Source organism: Lolium rigidum, chromosome 2 (genome assembly GCF_022539505.1).
Source record: "Lolium rigidum isolate FL_2022 chromosome 2, APGP_CSIRO_Lrig_0.1, whole genome shotgun sequence".
Classification (NCBI taxonomy): domain Eukaryota; kingdom Viridiplantae; phylum Streptophyta; class Magnoliopsida; order Poales; family Poaceae; genus Lolium; species Lolium rigidum.
Window position 1 is genome coordinate 66,116,397 of NC_061509.1, and position 16,204 is coordinate 66,132,600.

A 16,204-nucleotide genomic window follows, 5' to 3' on the forward strand; every position below is an offset into this window, starting at 1 on the left:
ATCCACCTTGATCTGGTCAATAATCTTCTGAATAGGCTTGCGATCATTATCAAAGACACGACCATTTCTTTCACACCAAATTCTCCACGATGTCAGCATAACCAATGTGTTGAGTCTTCTGATGCTAACTACATCCTGAATATTAGAGCGAGCCTGGCTCCACGAAACTTTGCTATGATTGTTACGTATGCAAGAACGTATTGGTCATATTTTTGTATGAAAATCTACAGATGGCTAATATTTATTTAAGGGTACCACAAAACACCTCCCGCATATTACTACTTTGATGGTTTTTTTACATGAAACTGCAGGGCAGACACCCTACAGCAATAGTAAAATAAAACACAACTGAAGGGAAGTGAGAGGGCATTAAAAATTAGTAAAGCATACATGAACATGAGTAAAATTGAGTACGGAACTACGGATACCATAAGAGCAGGATTAATAAGGTAGTCGGCTACCGGCTATATGAATCATGCCATGTCACTTAGAGCTAGCACAGAGTAGGCATTTGTATAATAGGCTGGCTACAAGTTTGGCTGTACAAAATATTTAATCATCTACTTTTTGGACTGCAAACCGGCATGCAAGACACAGTGGAGCATGCACTCAATGCATGCCGCCAGCTTAGCGCCTGCACCAGGCTGTACGCGGGCTGTATCCCTCTTGTTTCTTGTGCAGTAGCCGGCGACTGCTGAAGCGCCCGTTTCACTCTCTCTCCTTCTTTCTCTCACCTCCAACTAGGATTTTGCTGATGTGGACTTGCTTATAGCCTGCTGAGTAGGATCTATTGTACTTGCTGTAAGCGACTCTCGGCTTCAGGAGTGACTGAAACTATCTGCCCATTCATAAGTGTAGGTGGTGGGCTATCAAAGCTTGTTGGTTACCAACATCTATCAACGCTAAGGTATTGAAATGATCCCAATTTATTTGATACAACCAGCACATTTGTACACCAAGCTTGAGTAGTTGTTTGTTGGTTAATGAATTATTAATATGGAGTTAATTGACCACTTCTTGCGTCGTAGGCTCCCTCCTAGTAGTTCTTTCAGAGCTGGCCTATATATGTGCTTAGCATTGTATTTCCTTGCAGAAATGTAGGGGCGAGCAGGGATGGCCGGGAGAGGGCCGACGTCGATCAGGCGACGACATTGAAGAGCTAGCGGTGTTTTTTGTAGTGTCATCGAGAGTCATGGTAATCATGGTAGATATTGGGAATGGAAGTTGTTGGGAATCGTAGTCCTAGGTCAGCGAGGATACGGTGCAGACAACCATTACAATGGCGTAGAGGATTGAGTAGAGGATGATCTCAATGTCTCTAGCAATTATGTAATCGGACCCTTCGGCATGCGAGAGCGACGATAGACACTTTGCATCGAATCCCTTCAGCTTGTTCCAACTTTCAGCAGCTGCCCAGCGTCGAGGCCTATCAGCAGACCTGCCTATCAGAATCGAGCCGCCCAGTGGGGGCGTAAGAGCGAGTACAGTAAGTAAGTTTTAGTCAGTTGTCTATAAAAATTAAAATAATATATTATTTGTTAGTTGGAGGAGAGCGAGAGGAGAGAGAAAGGAAGTTAGCTCTTATGTAAGAGCCACCTCTAGCAAGTGCTCATAGGTACTTTGTAAAAGTGAAAGGTGGACCATACATTAATAAAATACTATATTTTTATAGTTCACTATTGTATATGTTGGCTCTAAGTTGTGGCACTTGACTTATAGCCAACAACTGACTATATTGAACATGCTCTAAGAGCATCTCTAGTAGAGCCCGAAAAAGTGGAAACCGAAATAGTGGAATTCAGTATCTTGAAAACGTTAGTTTATTCGATTTTGGCAGTGGCGTAGAACAGAAACCGTAAAATAAGAACTGAAAACAGAAAATTAAAATTCTCGCGGGAGAATTCATCGATGAACACATATAGATGAGATTGAGCACCAAACTTTACATAATACGAACTAATAACCTAAATTAACTACTATCCGCAGCAGCGCGAGCTAATTTTGCCCAAAATTCAGCCCCGGCAGCCTCCACGCGCAGCGGCGGAGGTGGTGGCTGTGGAAAGCGAGGCGGCGGACGCGTCGAGCTCCTACTCCGCGTCGAACTCGACGATCTCTAGCTTCACGCGGCGGACGCGTTCTTCTCGGCGCGCTGCCTCGTATTCCCGGACTTGCCGGACGGCGTCGGCCTCCTCGCGGCGCCAGCGTGCTCGGGCCTCCGCGTCGGTCACGGCCATCACCTGAGCGATGACCGCCGCCTCCTCCTCCTCGTCGTGGACGTAGTCACCGGCGGACAGGAGCGTCCTCGCCGGCTGCGCGACGATCGCCTCCTCCTCCTCCTCCTCCTCGGACGAAGTGTCGTACACCGGAGGACGAGGGGGCGGCGCGAACCGCCGGAGGAGGACCCCTCGCCTCCGAGCGCGTACCTTGCAAGCTTCCCCGGGGACGTGAGCCCCCAGTTGGTCCACCGGCGGGCGCTGCGCTTGCGCGCGCCCTCCGAGCGGACCCATTTCCGCTGCTCCTCCTCCGTGCGGAATACGGGTGGACGCAGAGGCGAATCCCCGCCGCCCAAACTTCCTCCTCCCCTAGCGGAGCTTCCGCGGCTAGCCATGCGGAGCTCTACAGGCGGCGATGCGGAGACGAGAATTGCTCGTCGGAGCTGGCGGAGCGAGGCGGCGGAGTGGCGGAGGAGAGTAGGGTTTGCGAACCGAACTCCCCTCCGTGGCCCCTTTTAATACGGGACATGCGGGGAGTTTCTCGGGCACCCGAACTTCTTTTACGGGCTGGCCCACCGATTCGGGCTCCGTTCTGCGCCACATTCGGTCCGAACCCGTAAATCCGCTGGAAAAATTCGGTTTTGACGGAATTTATGGGCTGTAGCAAACGTCTCGCAAGCACCGGGCGGCGTGCTGCTAAACATGTTCCGGTCTGGGAAATCACGCAGTGGAGAATCGCTGAAGCGCTCGTTGGCGGAGGAGACACATGCTCAGAGAATTACCGACAACGGAGACTCTAGTTCCTCCGCTCGAAGACATTCTGAACCTGCAACTCATGCACGTTTGACTCGTTTCGTTTCGTTTCGTTTGGGTTTGGTTTAAGCAATACATTGGCTGAGCAAAGAAACCAACTTAAGTATTTCTAAGATTTTCATGGTACAAACATGAGGCAGTAACGCGACAAACTTTATTCGCTCAACATTTTCAGGGAAATAGGGTCACGTCGGGAGTAGACACCAACTGAACATAACGACCAACATCCAATAGATGCAGCCTTATACTTGCTAAATTTTGTGACTATTAAGACTGGTTTACAGGGCACTCTACTATTAGAGGCTCTGAAGGGTGTGTGAAAGTAGAGCCTCAAAACTTTGTGTTCCCTCGTTTCTATTTTCCACCGCTCCCTCTGAATAATAATTGGCATGAGCTTGGTTTAAATTTGAACTAAAACCACCAATACTTAATCATGCATCAGAGGGTGTATCATACATGCTCAATTGGACATCCAAAATCAAACTAAAATATTTCAGACTTCAAATTTTATAACAAATACACCTCAGAAACTTTTTCACTCTGTAGTACCCGTCCTTATCTGTCTTCGAAGCCTTTTCGTTTACTATGTTCGTTCAGCAAACTTTTCACCCTGTATGTGCTCGGAGGCTGCCTCCATGGTGACATGAGAACAGAATCAAAGAACAGATTGGTGCTGGTTATAACGACAATATAACTGAACATTTATTAAGAGAAATAAAACAGTTTATAATCCTACTGTACTACAAAGCGGGAAGCAATGACAGGTCGAATGTGCACAAATTTGGGAATGAATACCATTGGCCAGAGCTTCAGATCGACGTAGAAGCAATAAAGACACATTATATTATACGAGATCCAAGATTAACGTTCACAGAATTTGAAATTATCACATGACATGTCATACAGAGCAAATGTGGAGTTCCAGTCATGTTCAAATCAAACGCTCACGGGGGGCTGAAACCGTTCCAGCAAATTCCAGCAGCAGTTTGCTTCATTTCCTAGCTCATGGCCCCACGGCATGCATAAATCTACCATGTCCCTACAGCACCCTGGGATGGGTTCTCGAAGGCGGCAAAGCCCCAGTTGGTCTTCAGGGCGTACGGCGGGTAGATGGTCGATCCCTCCGTCGTGATCTTGGCAATCTGTCATTCAAAATCAATTCAGTAGCTGTTGAATGAAACCTGTCTAAATTTCTTTATAGGCGTTAGTGATTCACTGAGGGGATAAGTTCGCACCTGGAACTTGTTGATGGATGACCTGTCACGGTACAGCAGAACCAGCAAGCACTTCTCAATCAGCTTAACGGCTTCTTCAAAAGTCAGGTCCTCGCGCCATTCACCTCGAAGGATCGGGACTGCCATATGGTTCCCAAATCCAGTGGCAATGTGGTTCTCCTCAAAGTGTGTACCAATCATGTTAACCTGAACACCAAATGTCGGGGATAAGAATAAGATAAGATGCTGACAAACCAGCAGCAGCAAAAAACAGTACTATTCTTTGAATGAATTATATACCATGCCAAGATACTTCTCATCGCCCTTTGGGCCCTTTTTCACTCCACCAAGCACCAGGGAGTTCCACAGAGGGTCAAACTTATTGCGCCTGTTGTACATTACTCTTGTCAGGTAGGCATGGATTTCCTTGGGGCCCAGTGAGTTTCCATCATCCCACATATGATCAGACAAACTGAAAAAGAAAGGGAGGGGGTGACGATCTCACATGGATTTTACATAACAGAGCGAAGAAAAACATGAGCTTAGGCATTCAAGGTAACTTACGTTAACTCATCCAAATAGCGCAGAATCTCCTGGAAGTCACTGAACTCCCCACTTGCTCCAATAAGGCTATGCTTACCAACCGCCTTAATACGCTCCACGCTCTTGTACCTCAAAGTTGAACCATAGGAAGCTGCACAAGGAATTAGATGATGACTTCCGTATCACCGCAACTATATTTACCTGTCAAGAGATGACAACTAACCTCCAGTGTCGCATGCCATGATCACACCATCCTTGTATTTCATTGCAATCACCGAGTTGCCAGTGACATAAGGATTCCTGTTGATGTGACACAATGTCTAGAGTTAACCACGCCTGTAGATAAATTTATTGAAAGAAGCAGCAATAGCACCACGGAAAAGTCAGTCTTGCACACCAAGGGAAGCTTGGTGTTGGAGAAATAATAGCATGCACAAGATTGCTATTACATCTTGGACAATTACAAAAGGCACTATATCTGTTGGGCTGGTTACTTAATGTCAATTATAAGCTGGTTTGACAAGGGGCTCTATGCTAACACAAAAACATCAAGCCTATCAAAGTAAAGAATCCGCATAATAAGCTCTGACAACAGTTCACAAATAAGCATGTGCGCACCATCATTCTAAATCATGAACCCTAGCATATGACAGTTCACCTAGTCTCAATTGACAAGGCCACCGCTACTGTGAGGACTTAGGGTTTCGGTCCAGCCGATTGGGGATCGGTCTGCGGCCGTACTGAAGTCTACTGGCCAGGGGGGGCCATCAGCGCTTCAGCACGACCACCGCCCCCAACCCGTCATCGCCGCCGCCGCACTAGACGGGATCGCACGCATCTCTCCCCCAGCGGCGCGACGCAAGTACCGAAAGAAACGAGATCGGGCAGTTGGAGAACTTACAGTGTCCTCTGCGTCCCCTCTCCTCCTCCGGCCGCCGCAGCCGCGGCGTTCGCGTGGGTTCCATCCATGATCCGAGAGAGCGGATTTGGTTTCGCTCGTCGGAGGGATTCGCGTGAGATCTTGCTGGTCTGGCTGCTGCTGTGTGCCCTCTATCTCTTTCTTTTTCTTTCTTGCGGAGGGAGACGCAGTGGTGGAGGGACTGGGCTTTTACAACATTAACTATTGTGTCACGGCCCGGCCCAAGACTGGTGACTAGAAGCGCAAGAAGAGGCTCGAGAGGAAGTTGGGCCAGGCCCAACTTGCGACACAAGACACACTGTTCAAGCAAGGATATAAAGGATTCCTAAAAAAAAACTTGCGACACAAGACACATTGTTCAGCCACCACCGAATGTCCACTAGCAACGGTCACACATGACCGCGAGCCTTCGTCAAGCCAGCGAAACACGACTTCCTCGGGTCCGATGGTCATTCGCCTAGCCTGTGGATTGATAAATGGTTGGCATACTTTGAGATGTATTGTACCACACCCTCCGTCTGGGTCACAACATCATCTGATCGTCGTTGTACCTAGACGGTCATGCCATGCTCGGGTGGCGAGCATTTCGCTAGAATCTCAATAGCCATAAATGCGACGGTAACGATTAGTGAATGATCCCAATGTGTTATCATTTGATACAATCCGTACCATTTGTACACCAAATCTGAATAGTTGTTGGCTGGCTGATGAACTAATAATGTAGAGTTAATTAACCTTTACCTGAGATGGAGGCTCCTCTCTGTTCCCATTCAATCATAGCTGGCCATATACATGGGCATTGCTTTGCCTTTCCTTACAAAAATGTAGGGGCAAGCAGGAATGGCCACGGTATATAGGGCCAGCGATCAGGCGATGAAATTAGAGGATGGTGCTTTTTCTAGTGTCGCAGAGTCATGGTACATATTTGGAATAGAAGTTGTCGGGAATAATAGCCATACGCGTCATCGATGTGCAAGTTCTTTACCATACATTTGTATCTCTTCTTCGTGTCGCTAGCGATCGTGCTAGGTTCATTATCGTGCGATCGGACCCTTGTACCAGATCACACATCAGACGTATTCGTATATGCTGTATTTTATTGTAGGCGAAGTACAAATTAAAGTTAGAGCACACAACACAACAGCGGGCAGCCAATAATCCCTCGTCCTGATACCCTGACTACATCCCGGTCTACTTTTCACCGATGGGCCAACTTAAGCACTCGCTTCAGCAATTTGATCCATTTATTCTAGGATTACCTGTAAGCATGATAGATACAACCACTCCATCTGTTCACACTTACTCTGTGTTCTATGTTTAATCAAGGTCAAACATTACAAAGTTTGACTAAAGATACATGAAAAAAATATTAATATCTAAAATATAAATTAGTACTATTAGACTCATCTTGAATTCCATTTTATATTATATAAATTTGCAATTATGGGTGTAGATATCTTTTGTTACATCTTTCGTCAAACTTTAGAAAATTTAAACGCAGGGTAAATAAAAACGGAGGGAGTATACTAGTACATACTTTAGTGTACCCTCTCAGCTGTATTCAGCTAAAATTGAAGAGCAACTTGCAAATATGAATATGGTCAGGAGCCTGACAAAAAAGCACCTTTTCAACCATAGATACATTTAATATATGTTATTTGTTTAAAAATTACTTTCATATGATACTGGTTTTGGTGTTGAAAATCATGCTAGAATGTATATATCTAGGAAGCTCATCGAAAACTCATTTTGTAGCTCGGGCTACACATAGCCCGTTTTGAAAATAAATTAGAAATAGTATTTCAAAGTTTCAAAAGATTCTGAAAAAAAATCTCGCTGTACGAAATTATGTATTCCACTATCGCGTAAAGTTTCAATACAAAACTCATTTTAATCTGGCTACACAAAGATAAAAAAAAATCTAACAGTTTTGGGGATTTTGAAAATGTGTACTATTCACTATTCTTAGATCTACACTTTTGTGATTTTTGTATCGACCAGAGCACAACACAACTCTTACTGAAGTTTTACATACTTGTGGTACATATCCCCAACTACATGAAGATTTGTTTTCGATTTTTTTTGAAACTTCAAAATACGACTTTCAAAATTTTCAGGAAAACGAGCTACATGTAGCTCGTCCTCTAAAATGCTGCACTCTGGCAGTTCATGTGGATCATTGCAAGCTTGGCTTAGTCTTCGGTAGTTCCTTGATGTGAATTTGATAATGTTGTAATGATTATGATCGAAATAGATGTAAATACAAAGAATATATTCATATACGACAAATATAAGATGTTTGAATACCTCATCTAATAACTGTTGCGTCGATGTTGTACCCATCATTAGGTTCACATAGAACCTACACTTCGTCAATTTTGGCTTCTCGTTGCACTAACCCACACGGCATACAAAATATTTCTTAAAGTATAGTATGTATATTACACAATGTAAGTTCAAACGGAAACTAAGAGGACATTCCGTGAAATGGATTAGTTATGTACGACCAGCCTCATTATTGGGTTTTCCTCCTCTCGAAATAAATACTTGACATGGCCTAAGAGTATAGATGACAAGAGCACAAGTTTATCAGTTGTTGTATTAATAGATAAAAATGTAGCTTACATGTAGTAAAATAATCATCACCTTAATTATATGCATAAAATTTGTCTTACTAAGCTAAAATAATATACATCGCCATTCACAACCGAGATGCTTATATGAATCCAATGATAGCTATACATGCTTACTTAGTTATAAGTAGTGAATCGATGGTGCGTCGAAGGCAACCCTCACCTTTTGTTAGAAAGAAATAATCTTAAATTTTTATAAGTGCTCAACTCGGTCACCATATCGTGAACATGCCTAAGACATAATACGGATAGAGTAAGAAATTTTTGACTTCATTTATGACTGATACTCTATATCCATTCATGAATTCTAAGTTGTTGTTTATCTAGCTAGGATTTGTCATAAACATGAGGATGGTGAAATAATTGAAATGTGTAGGATTCATTTGATACAAGCAGTACTATTCGTACACCAAGCTTGGATAATTGTTGGCCGGTTGATGAATTATTGGTATGGAGTTAATTGGCCATTGCTTGAGTTGTAGCCTCCCTCGCGATTCAGTTACAAGTAGCCTATATAATATCCTGCGGTTTGCCTTTTCTTGCAGAGATCGATATAGGGACGAGCAGAGATGACATCGGAGATTGGTGTTTTTTCTAGGGTCGCATGGAGTCGTGCTAATCATGGTTGGTATTTTGAATGGAAGTTGTTAGGAATTCTTGCCGTGCCTTTAGGATATTACAGTGTAGACTGAATGTGCTTTGCGGTTGCATCTGCTGCCCAGGGTGCTAACAATCGTGCAGTCAGACCCTTGTACTAGATCATACTTCCGCCACGAGTGGGAGTGGTCTCGATGATATTTTATAATGTGCTACATTCTTTGACATACACTGTACTGCAGTAATATGTCCCACGGAGCCAAAAACGCAAGTTAGAGCACACAATACACGAGCGGGCAGTCAATAATAATCCGGTCCAGAGTGTATTCCCACAGGTTGAGCAACATCAGTACTGGTTGCAGCATCAGTAGGTAGGTGGGGCGCAAAGACTGCAGCCGAGAGCAAGGCAACCACCACCGTCCCCAACGCCACCATCGTCCCTCGAGTTCGTTACCATGGCTCCTCCAAAAGTTTGCGCTAATCGTCGATGGCGAAGAGCCCCACGAGATCGTGTTGTGAGTGGCCGGCGGCGGGACAGGCTGATGACCCACAAGTATAGGGGATCGCAACAGTCTTCGAGGGAAGTAAAACCCAAATTTATTGATTCGACACAAGGGGAGGTAAAGAATACTTATAAGCCTTAACAACTGAGTTGTCAATTCAGCTGCACCTGGAAAAGCACTAGTAACAGAGGTGATGTGAAAGCAGCAGTAATATGAGAGCAATAGTAACAGTAACACAACAACAGTAACAGTAACACAGAGGCAATGGCACCAGAAAATAGTTAATACTACTTCCAATGACATAAAGAACGAGTATATGATGATGAGAGATGGACCGGGGTTCCCAGCTATCTACACTAGTGGTAACTCTCCAATAACAAGTGTTGGGTGAACAAATTACAGTTGGGCAATTGATAGGATTGAAATAGCATTAAGACAGAACATCAAGATTATTAATCATGTAGGCATGTTTTCCATATATAGTCATACGTGCTCGCAATGAGAAACTTGTACAACATCTTTTGTCCTACCAGCCGGTGGCAGCCGGGCCTCAAGGGAAACTACTGGTAATTAAGGTACTCCTTTTAATAGAGCACCGGAGCAAAGCATTAACACTTGGTGAAAACATGTGATCCTCATACCTACGCCATCCCCTCCAGTTATCCCAGTTGCTGTCACTCTGGGGCCTCGGGTTCCGGACATAGACATGTGCAAACAACTTGTAGATACAATCTAAGCAATAATTATAGAGCTTAAATCTAAGATCATGCCACTCGGGCCCTAGTGACAAGCATTAAGCATAACAAGATTGCAGCAACAATAACTTCACAAACTTTATAGATAGACTAATCATAATGTAACAATCCATCGGATCCCAACAAACATAACACCGATTACATCAGATGGATCTCAATCATGTAAGGCAGCTCATGAGATCATTGTATTGAAGTACATGGGAGAGAGAATACCAACTAGCTACAGCTAGAACCCGTAGTCCATGGGGGAACTACTCACGGAGCATGATGGAGGCGGTGGCGTTGATGGAGATGGCTTCCGGGGGCACTTCCCCGTCCCGGCAGGGTGCCGGAACAGAGACTTCTGTCCCCCGAATTGGAGTTTCGCGATGGCGGCGGCGCCCCTGGAGTCTTTCTGGAGTTTCGTCAATCCATATCGATGTTTTAGGTCAGGACGGCTTAAATAGGCGAAGAGTCGGAGTGGGAGGGGCCACGGGGCCTCCTCACACTAGGGGGGCGCGCCCAGGCCTGGGGCCGCGCCGCCACCATGTTTGGGGCCCCCAGGGCACCCCTCTGGTCCCACTTTGACTTTCTGGAAGGTTCCGGGAAAATAAGATGTTGGGTCTTCGTTTCATCGAATTTCGAGAATATTGCCCGAACAGCCTTTCTGGAACCAAAAACAACAGAAAACAGCAACTGGCCTTTCGGCATCTCGTTAATAGGTTAGTTCCGGAAAATGCATAAAAACATTATAAAGTGTGAGCAAAACATGTAGGTATTGTCATAAAACAAGCATGGAACATCAGAAATTATGGATACGTTGGAGACGTATCAAGCATCCCCAAGCTTAGTTCCTGCTCGCCCTCGAGTAGGTAAACGATAAAAAGAATAATTTCTGAAGTGACATGCTACCAACATAATCTTAATCATACTATTGCAAAGCACATGAGATGAATGAAGTGACTCAAGGCAACGATCTATATTTGCTAAAAATAGATAACATATAGCAAAACTTTTCATGAATAGTACTTTCAAGACAAGCATCAAAAGTCTTGCATAAGAGTTAACTCATAAAGCAATAAATTCAAAGTAAAGGCATCGAAGCAACACAAAGGAAGATTTAAGTTTCAGCAGTTGGTTTCAACTTTCAACATGCATATCTCATGGATATTTGTCAACACAAAGTAATATGATGAATGCAAATAAGCAAGTATGTAAGAATCAATGCACAGTTGACACAAGTGTTTGCTTCTAAGATGGAAGGAAGTAGGTAAACTGACTCAACATAAAAGTAGAAGAAAGGCCCTTCGCAGAGGGAAGCAGGGATTAAATCATGTGCTAGAGCTTTGTAAGTTTTGAAATCATATAGAGAGCATAAAAGTAAAGTTTTGAGAGGTGTTTGTTGTTGTCAACGAATGGTAGTGGGTACTCTAACTACCTCGCCAACCAGACTTTCAAGAGCGGCTCCCATGAAGGACGTTATCTCTACCAGCAAGGTAGATCATCCCTCTTCTCTTTTGTTTACACATGTACTTTAGTTTTATTTATTAGATGACACTCCTCCCAACCTTTTGCTTACACAAGCCATGGCTAACCGAATCCTCGGGTGCCTTCCAACATTCACATACCATGGAGGAGTGTCTATTTACAAAATTAAGTTGCTTACCGATAGATCGAGGGCAAAACACGTGAAGAGAATTATTAATGAAAGTTAATTAATTGGGGCCGGGAACCCCGTTGCCGCTCTTTTTGCAAAATTATTGGATAAGCGGATGAAGCCACTAGTCCATTGTGAAAGTCTGTCAAAAGTAAATGACAAGATCGAAAGATAAAACACCACATACTTCCTCATGAGCTATAAAACATTGACACAAATAAGAGATAATAGCTTTTGAATTGTTTAAAGGTAGCACATGAAGTATTTACTTGGAATGGCAGGAAATACCACATAGTAGGTAGATATGGTGGACACAAATGGCATAGGTTTTGGCTCAAGGTTTTGGATGCACGAGAAGAATTTCCTCTCAGTACAAGGCTTTGGCTAGCAAGGTTGTTTGAAGCAAACACAAGTGTAAACCGGTACAGCAAAACTTACATAAGAACAAATTGCAAGCATTATAAAACTCTACACTGTCTTCCTTGTTGCTCAAACACTTTTACCAGAAAATATCTAGACCTTAGAGAGACCAATCATGCAAACCAATTTCAACAAGCTCTACGATATTTCTCCACTAATAGGTTTAAACTACATGATGCAAGAGTTTAATCATGATCTACTTGAGAGCTCAAAACAATTGCCAAGTATCAAATTATCCAAGACAATATGAAGCATGTTCTGTTTCCAACCAAATATCAATAAGTGCAACAGTTTTCAACTCCGCCATGAACATTAAAATAAAGCTAAGAACACCATTGTTCATATGAAAAAGCGGAGCGTGTCTCTCTCCCACACAAGGATTGCTAGGATCCGATCTTATTCAAACACAATTAAAAAAATAAAAACACACAGACGCTCCAAGTAAAGCATATATGATGTGACCGAATAAAAATATAGTTTCAATAGAAGAAACCTGATAAGTTGATGAAGAAGGGGATGCCTTGGGCATCCCCAAGGTTAGACGCTTGAGTCTTCTTGAAATATGCAGGGATGAACCACGGGGGCATCCCCAAGCTTATGCTTTTCACTCTTCTTGATCATATATCATCCTCCTCTCTTGACCCTTGAAAACTTCCTTCACACCAAACTTCTCATAAACTTCATTAGAGGGGTTAGTACTCAAAAAAAATTAATCCACTTTGGTCCTGTAGTGACACATTGCAAGAACTCAATAAACATTAGCTACAGCTCTCCACGTCTAGAAAGCCTCACTTAAAGTCCACAAGAGACAATGCAAAAAACAGAGACAGAATCTGCCAAAACAGAACAGCCAATAAACACGAATTTTTACGAGGTACTTCCGTTGCTCAAATCAGAAAACTTAGAACTAATGAAAGTTGCGTACATATCTGAGGATCACGCACGTAAATTGGAAGATTTTTCCGAGTTTCCTACAGAGAGATCTACTAAAATTCGTGACAGATAGAAATCTGTTTCTGCGCAGAAATCCAAATCTAGCATCAACCTTCTATTAGAGCATGTCTAACAGGCCCCGTATTTTTTCGCCCCGTAAAACGCAAGTAGAGGGCCCTTTATCGGGTTTTCACCGGCCGAAAACTCGGACGAGCTAGCAGACCCCGTATCCCCACCCCGTAAAACAGAATATTCTGTTTTACGGGGTGGGGATACGGGGTCTGCTAGCTCGTCCGAGTTTCCGGCCCCTCAAAACAGGGTTTTAGACAGCAATTTGCACAACAATTTCACATCAAACATAGCACATCCAAAATATGTGATGCATAATTCATAGTTTTAACATCACAGCGCGATCATAAGCAATGTTTAAGCCACGGAAGTTCCCAAATGTGATCAACCATCATATGATCCATCGCCACCGGCGCCACCGCTCGCCGGAGACTCATGGCCTTGGCTTCTTTGGCTGCGATCATCTTCATGTCAAGCTCCTTCCTTGCTTGCACCTTGGCAAGCTTCACCTCACTCTTCTTGTCGGTGATGAGGAGCTGGGTCTCCAACGTCTTCATCGTCAATGCCTCCTTGGACTTCATGAGTTGATCCAACTTCTCCCGGAAGCTAGCTGCTTCAAGTTCTACCTTGACCCTCTCCTTGGCCTTCTTGTTGCCCTCGGGCTTTGATACGTCTCCGACGTATCGATAATTTCTTATGTTCCATGCTACTTTATTGATGATACCTACATGTTTTATACACATTATATGTCATTATTATGCATTTTCTGGAACTAACCTATTAACAAGATGCCGAAGTGCCGGTTCTCGTTTTCTCGTTGTTTTTGGTTTCAGAAATCCTAGTAACGAAATATTCTCGGAATCGGACGAAATCAACGCCCGGGTTCCTATTTTTCCCGGAACCATCCGGAACACCCGAGAGCCGCCGCAGGGAAGCCCCGGGGGCCCCACACCACACCCTGGCGCGGCCGGAGGGGGCCGCGCCGCCCTATGGTGTGGTGGCCCCGTGCCCCTCCGAGGCTGCCCTTCCGCCTATTTAAAGCCTCCGTCGCGAAAACCCTATTACGTTGGACGAAACCCACAGAAACCTTCCAGAGCCGCCGCCATCGCGAAGCCAAGATCTGGGGGACAGGAGTCTCTGTTCCGGCACCCTGCCGGAGCGGGGAAGTGCCCCCGGAAGGCTTCTCCATCGACACCGCTGCCATCTCCACCGCCATCTTCATCACCGCTCGCTGCTCCCATGAGGAGGAGTAGTTCTCCATCGAGGCTCGGGGCTGTACCGGTAGCTATGTGGTTAATCTCTCTCCTATGTACTTCAATACAATGATCTCATGAGCTGCTTTACATGATTGAGATCCATATGATGAGCTTTGTATCGCTACTAGTTTATGTGCTACTCATGTGATGTTATTAAAGTAGTCTATTCCTCCTGCATGGTGTAAAGGTGCTAGTGTGTGCACCGTGTGGTTCTTGTCGTAGGCTATGATCATGATCTCTTGTAGATTGTGGAATTAATTGTCATTATGATAGTATTGATGTGATCTATTCCTCCTTCATAGTGTAATGTGGACAGTGTGTGCGCTATGTTAGTTCTTGGTTTATTTTGCAATGATCTATTATGCTCTAAGGTTACTTAAACATGAATATCGAATGTTGTGGAGCTTGTTAACTCCGGCATTGAGGGTTCGTGTAATCCTACGCAACGAATGGTGTTCATTATCAAACAAGAGTATATGTAGCACATAAGAGAAAGAGTTATTTATTATGCGATCAATGTTGAGAGTGTCCACTAGTGAAAGTATGATCCCTAGGCCTTGTTTCCAAACATCGAATCTCCGCTTATCTACTGTTTTGTTGCATGTTTACTCGCTGCCATATTTTATTCAGATTGCTATTACCACTCATATACATCCATACTACTTGTATTTCACTATCTCTTCGCCGAACTAGTGCACCTATACATCTGACAAGTGTATTAGGTGTGTTGGGGACACAAGAGACTTCTTGCTTTGTGGTTGCAGGGTTGCTTGAGAGGGATATCTTTGACCTCTTCCTCCCCGAGTTCGATAAACCTTGGGTAATCCACTTAAGGGAAACTTGCTGCTGTTCTACAAACCTCTCGCTCTTGGAGGCCCAACACCGTCTACAAGAATAGAAGCACCCGTAGACATCAAGCACTTTTCCGGCGCCGTTGCCGGGGAGGAAAGGTAAAAGGCACTCATACTTCGGTTCCAGGTAACGATGATTTCTGGCGCCATTGTGTGTGTGCTCGAAGCTATTTCCTTTAGATCCTGCAATTGCGACATTTGGTTTCTTGTTTACACTAGTTAGGCATAATGGACAACAAAGAGCTTCTTATTCTATTTCCTGATTTAAGACATGGATGGTTTGATGCGAAAATTAAAAAACCCATGGAACATATTAATATGAATGCTTTGAACACTATTGTTGCTAATGCTATGGAAAATTCTAAGCTTGGGGAAGCTGGCTTTGATGAGCATGATATTTTTAGTCCCCCAAGCATTGAGGAGAAAATTTACTTTGATGATACTTTGCCTCCCATTTATGATGATTATAATGATAGTAGTCTTTTGTTACCACCTGTTATGGAGGATAAATTTGATTATGATTACAATATACCTCCTATATTTGATAGCTACTTTGTTGAATTTGCTCCCACTACAATTAATAAGAATGACTATGCTTATGTTGGGAGTAGTAATTATTTTATGCATGAGACTCATGATAAGAATGCTTTATGTGATAGTTATATTGTTGAGTTTGCTCATGTTGCTACTGAAAGTTATTATGAGAGAGGAAAATATGGTTGTAAAAATTTTCATGTTACTAAAACACCTCTCTATGTGCTGAAATTTTTGAAGCTACACTTGTTTTATCTTCCTATGCTTGTTACTTTGCTCTTCATGAACTTGTTTATTTACAAGATTCCTATGCAT

The 16,204-nt window shown here is 43.7% G+C and overlaps 1 protein-coding gene across 1 annotated transcript; it reads right to left on the reverse strand.

The window, feature by feature from the left end:
* Positions 1–3,848: 3,848 nt before the first annotated feature.
* Positions 3,849–5,802, reverse strand: LOC124686610 (proteasome subunit beta type-4-like). The gene is made up of 6 exons (XM_047220529.1): positions 5,685–5,802; positions 5,007–5,083; positions 4,805–4,934; positions 4,541–4,712; positions 4,262–4,447; positions 3,849–4,168 (listed from the first exon to the last, which is right to left on the reverse strand). Exons 1-6 carry the CDS (start codon positions 5,750–5,752, stop codon positions 4,055–4,057), a joined length of 747 nt encoding a protein of 248 aa, XP_047076485.1. The 5' UTR covers positions 5,753–5,802; the 3' UTR covers positions 3,849–4,054.
* Positions 5,803–16,204: the final 10,402 nt, after the last annotated feature.

Coding starts and splice junctions, on each gene's coding strand:
- LOC124686610 (XM_047220529.1), bottom strand. CDS start 5,752: ATGGATGGAACCCACGCGAACGCCGCGGCTGCGGCGGCCGGAGGAGGA. Junction 4,713..4,804: donor CGCTATTTGGATGAGTTAAC/GTAAGTTACCTT, acceptor TTTCTTTTTCAG/TTTGTCTGATCATATGTGGG. Junction 4,448..4,540: donor ATGAGAAGTATCTTGGCATG/GTATATAATTCA, acceptor TTTGGTGTTCAG/GTTAACATGATTGGTACACA.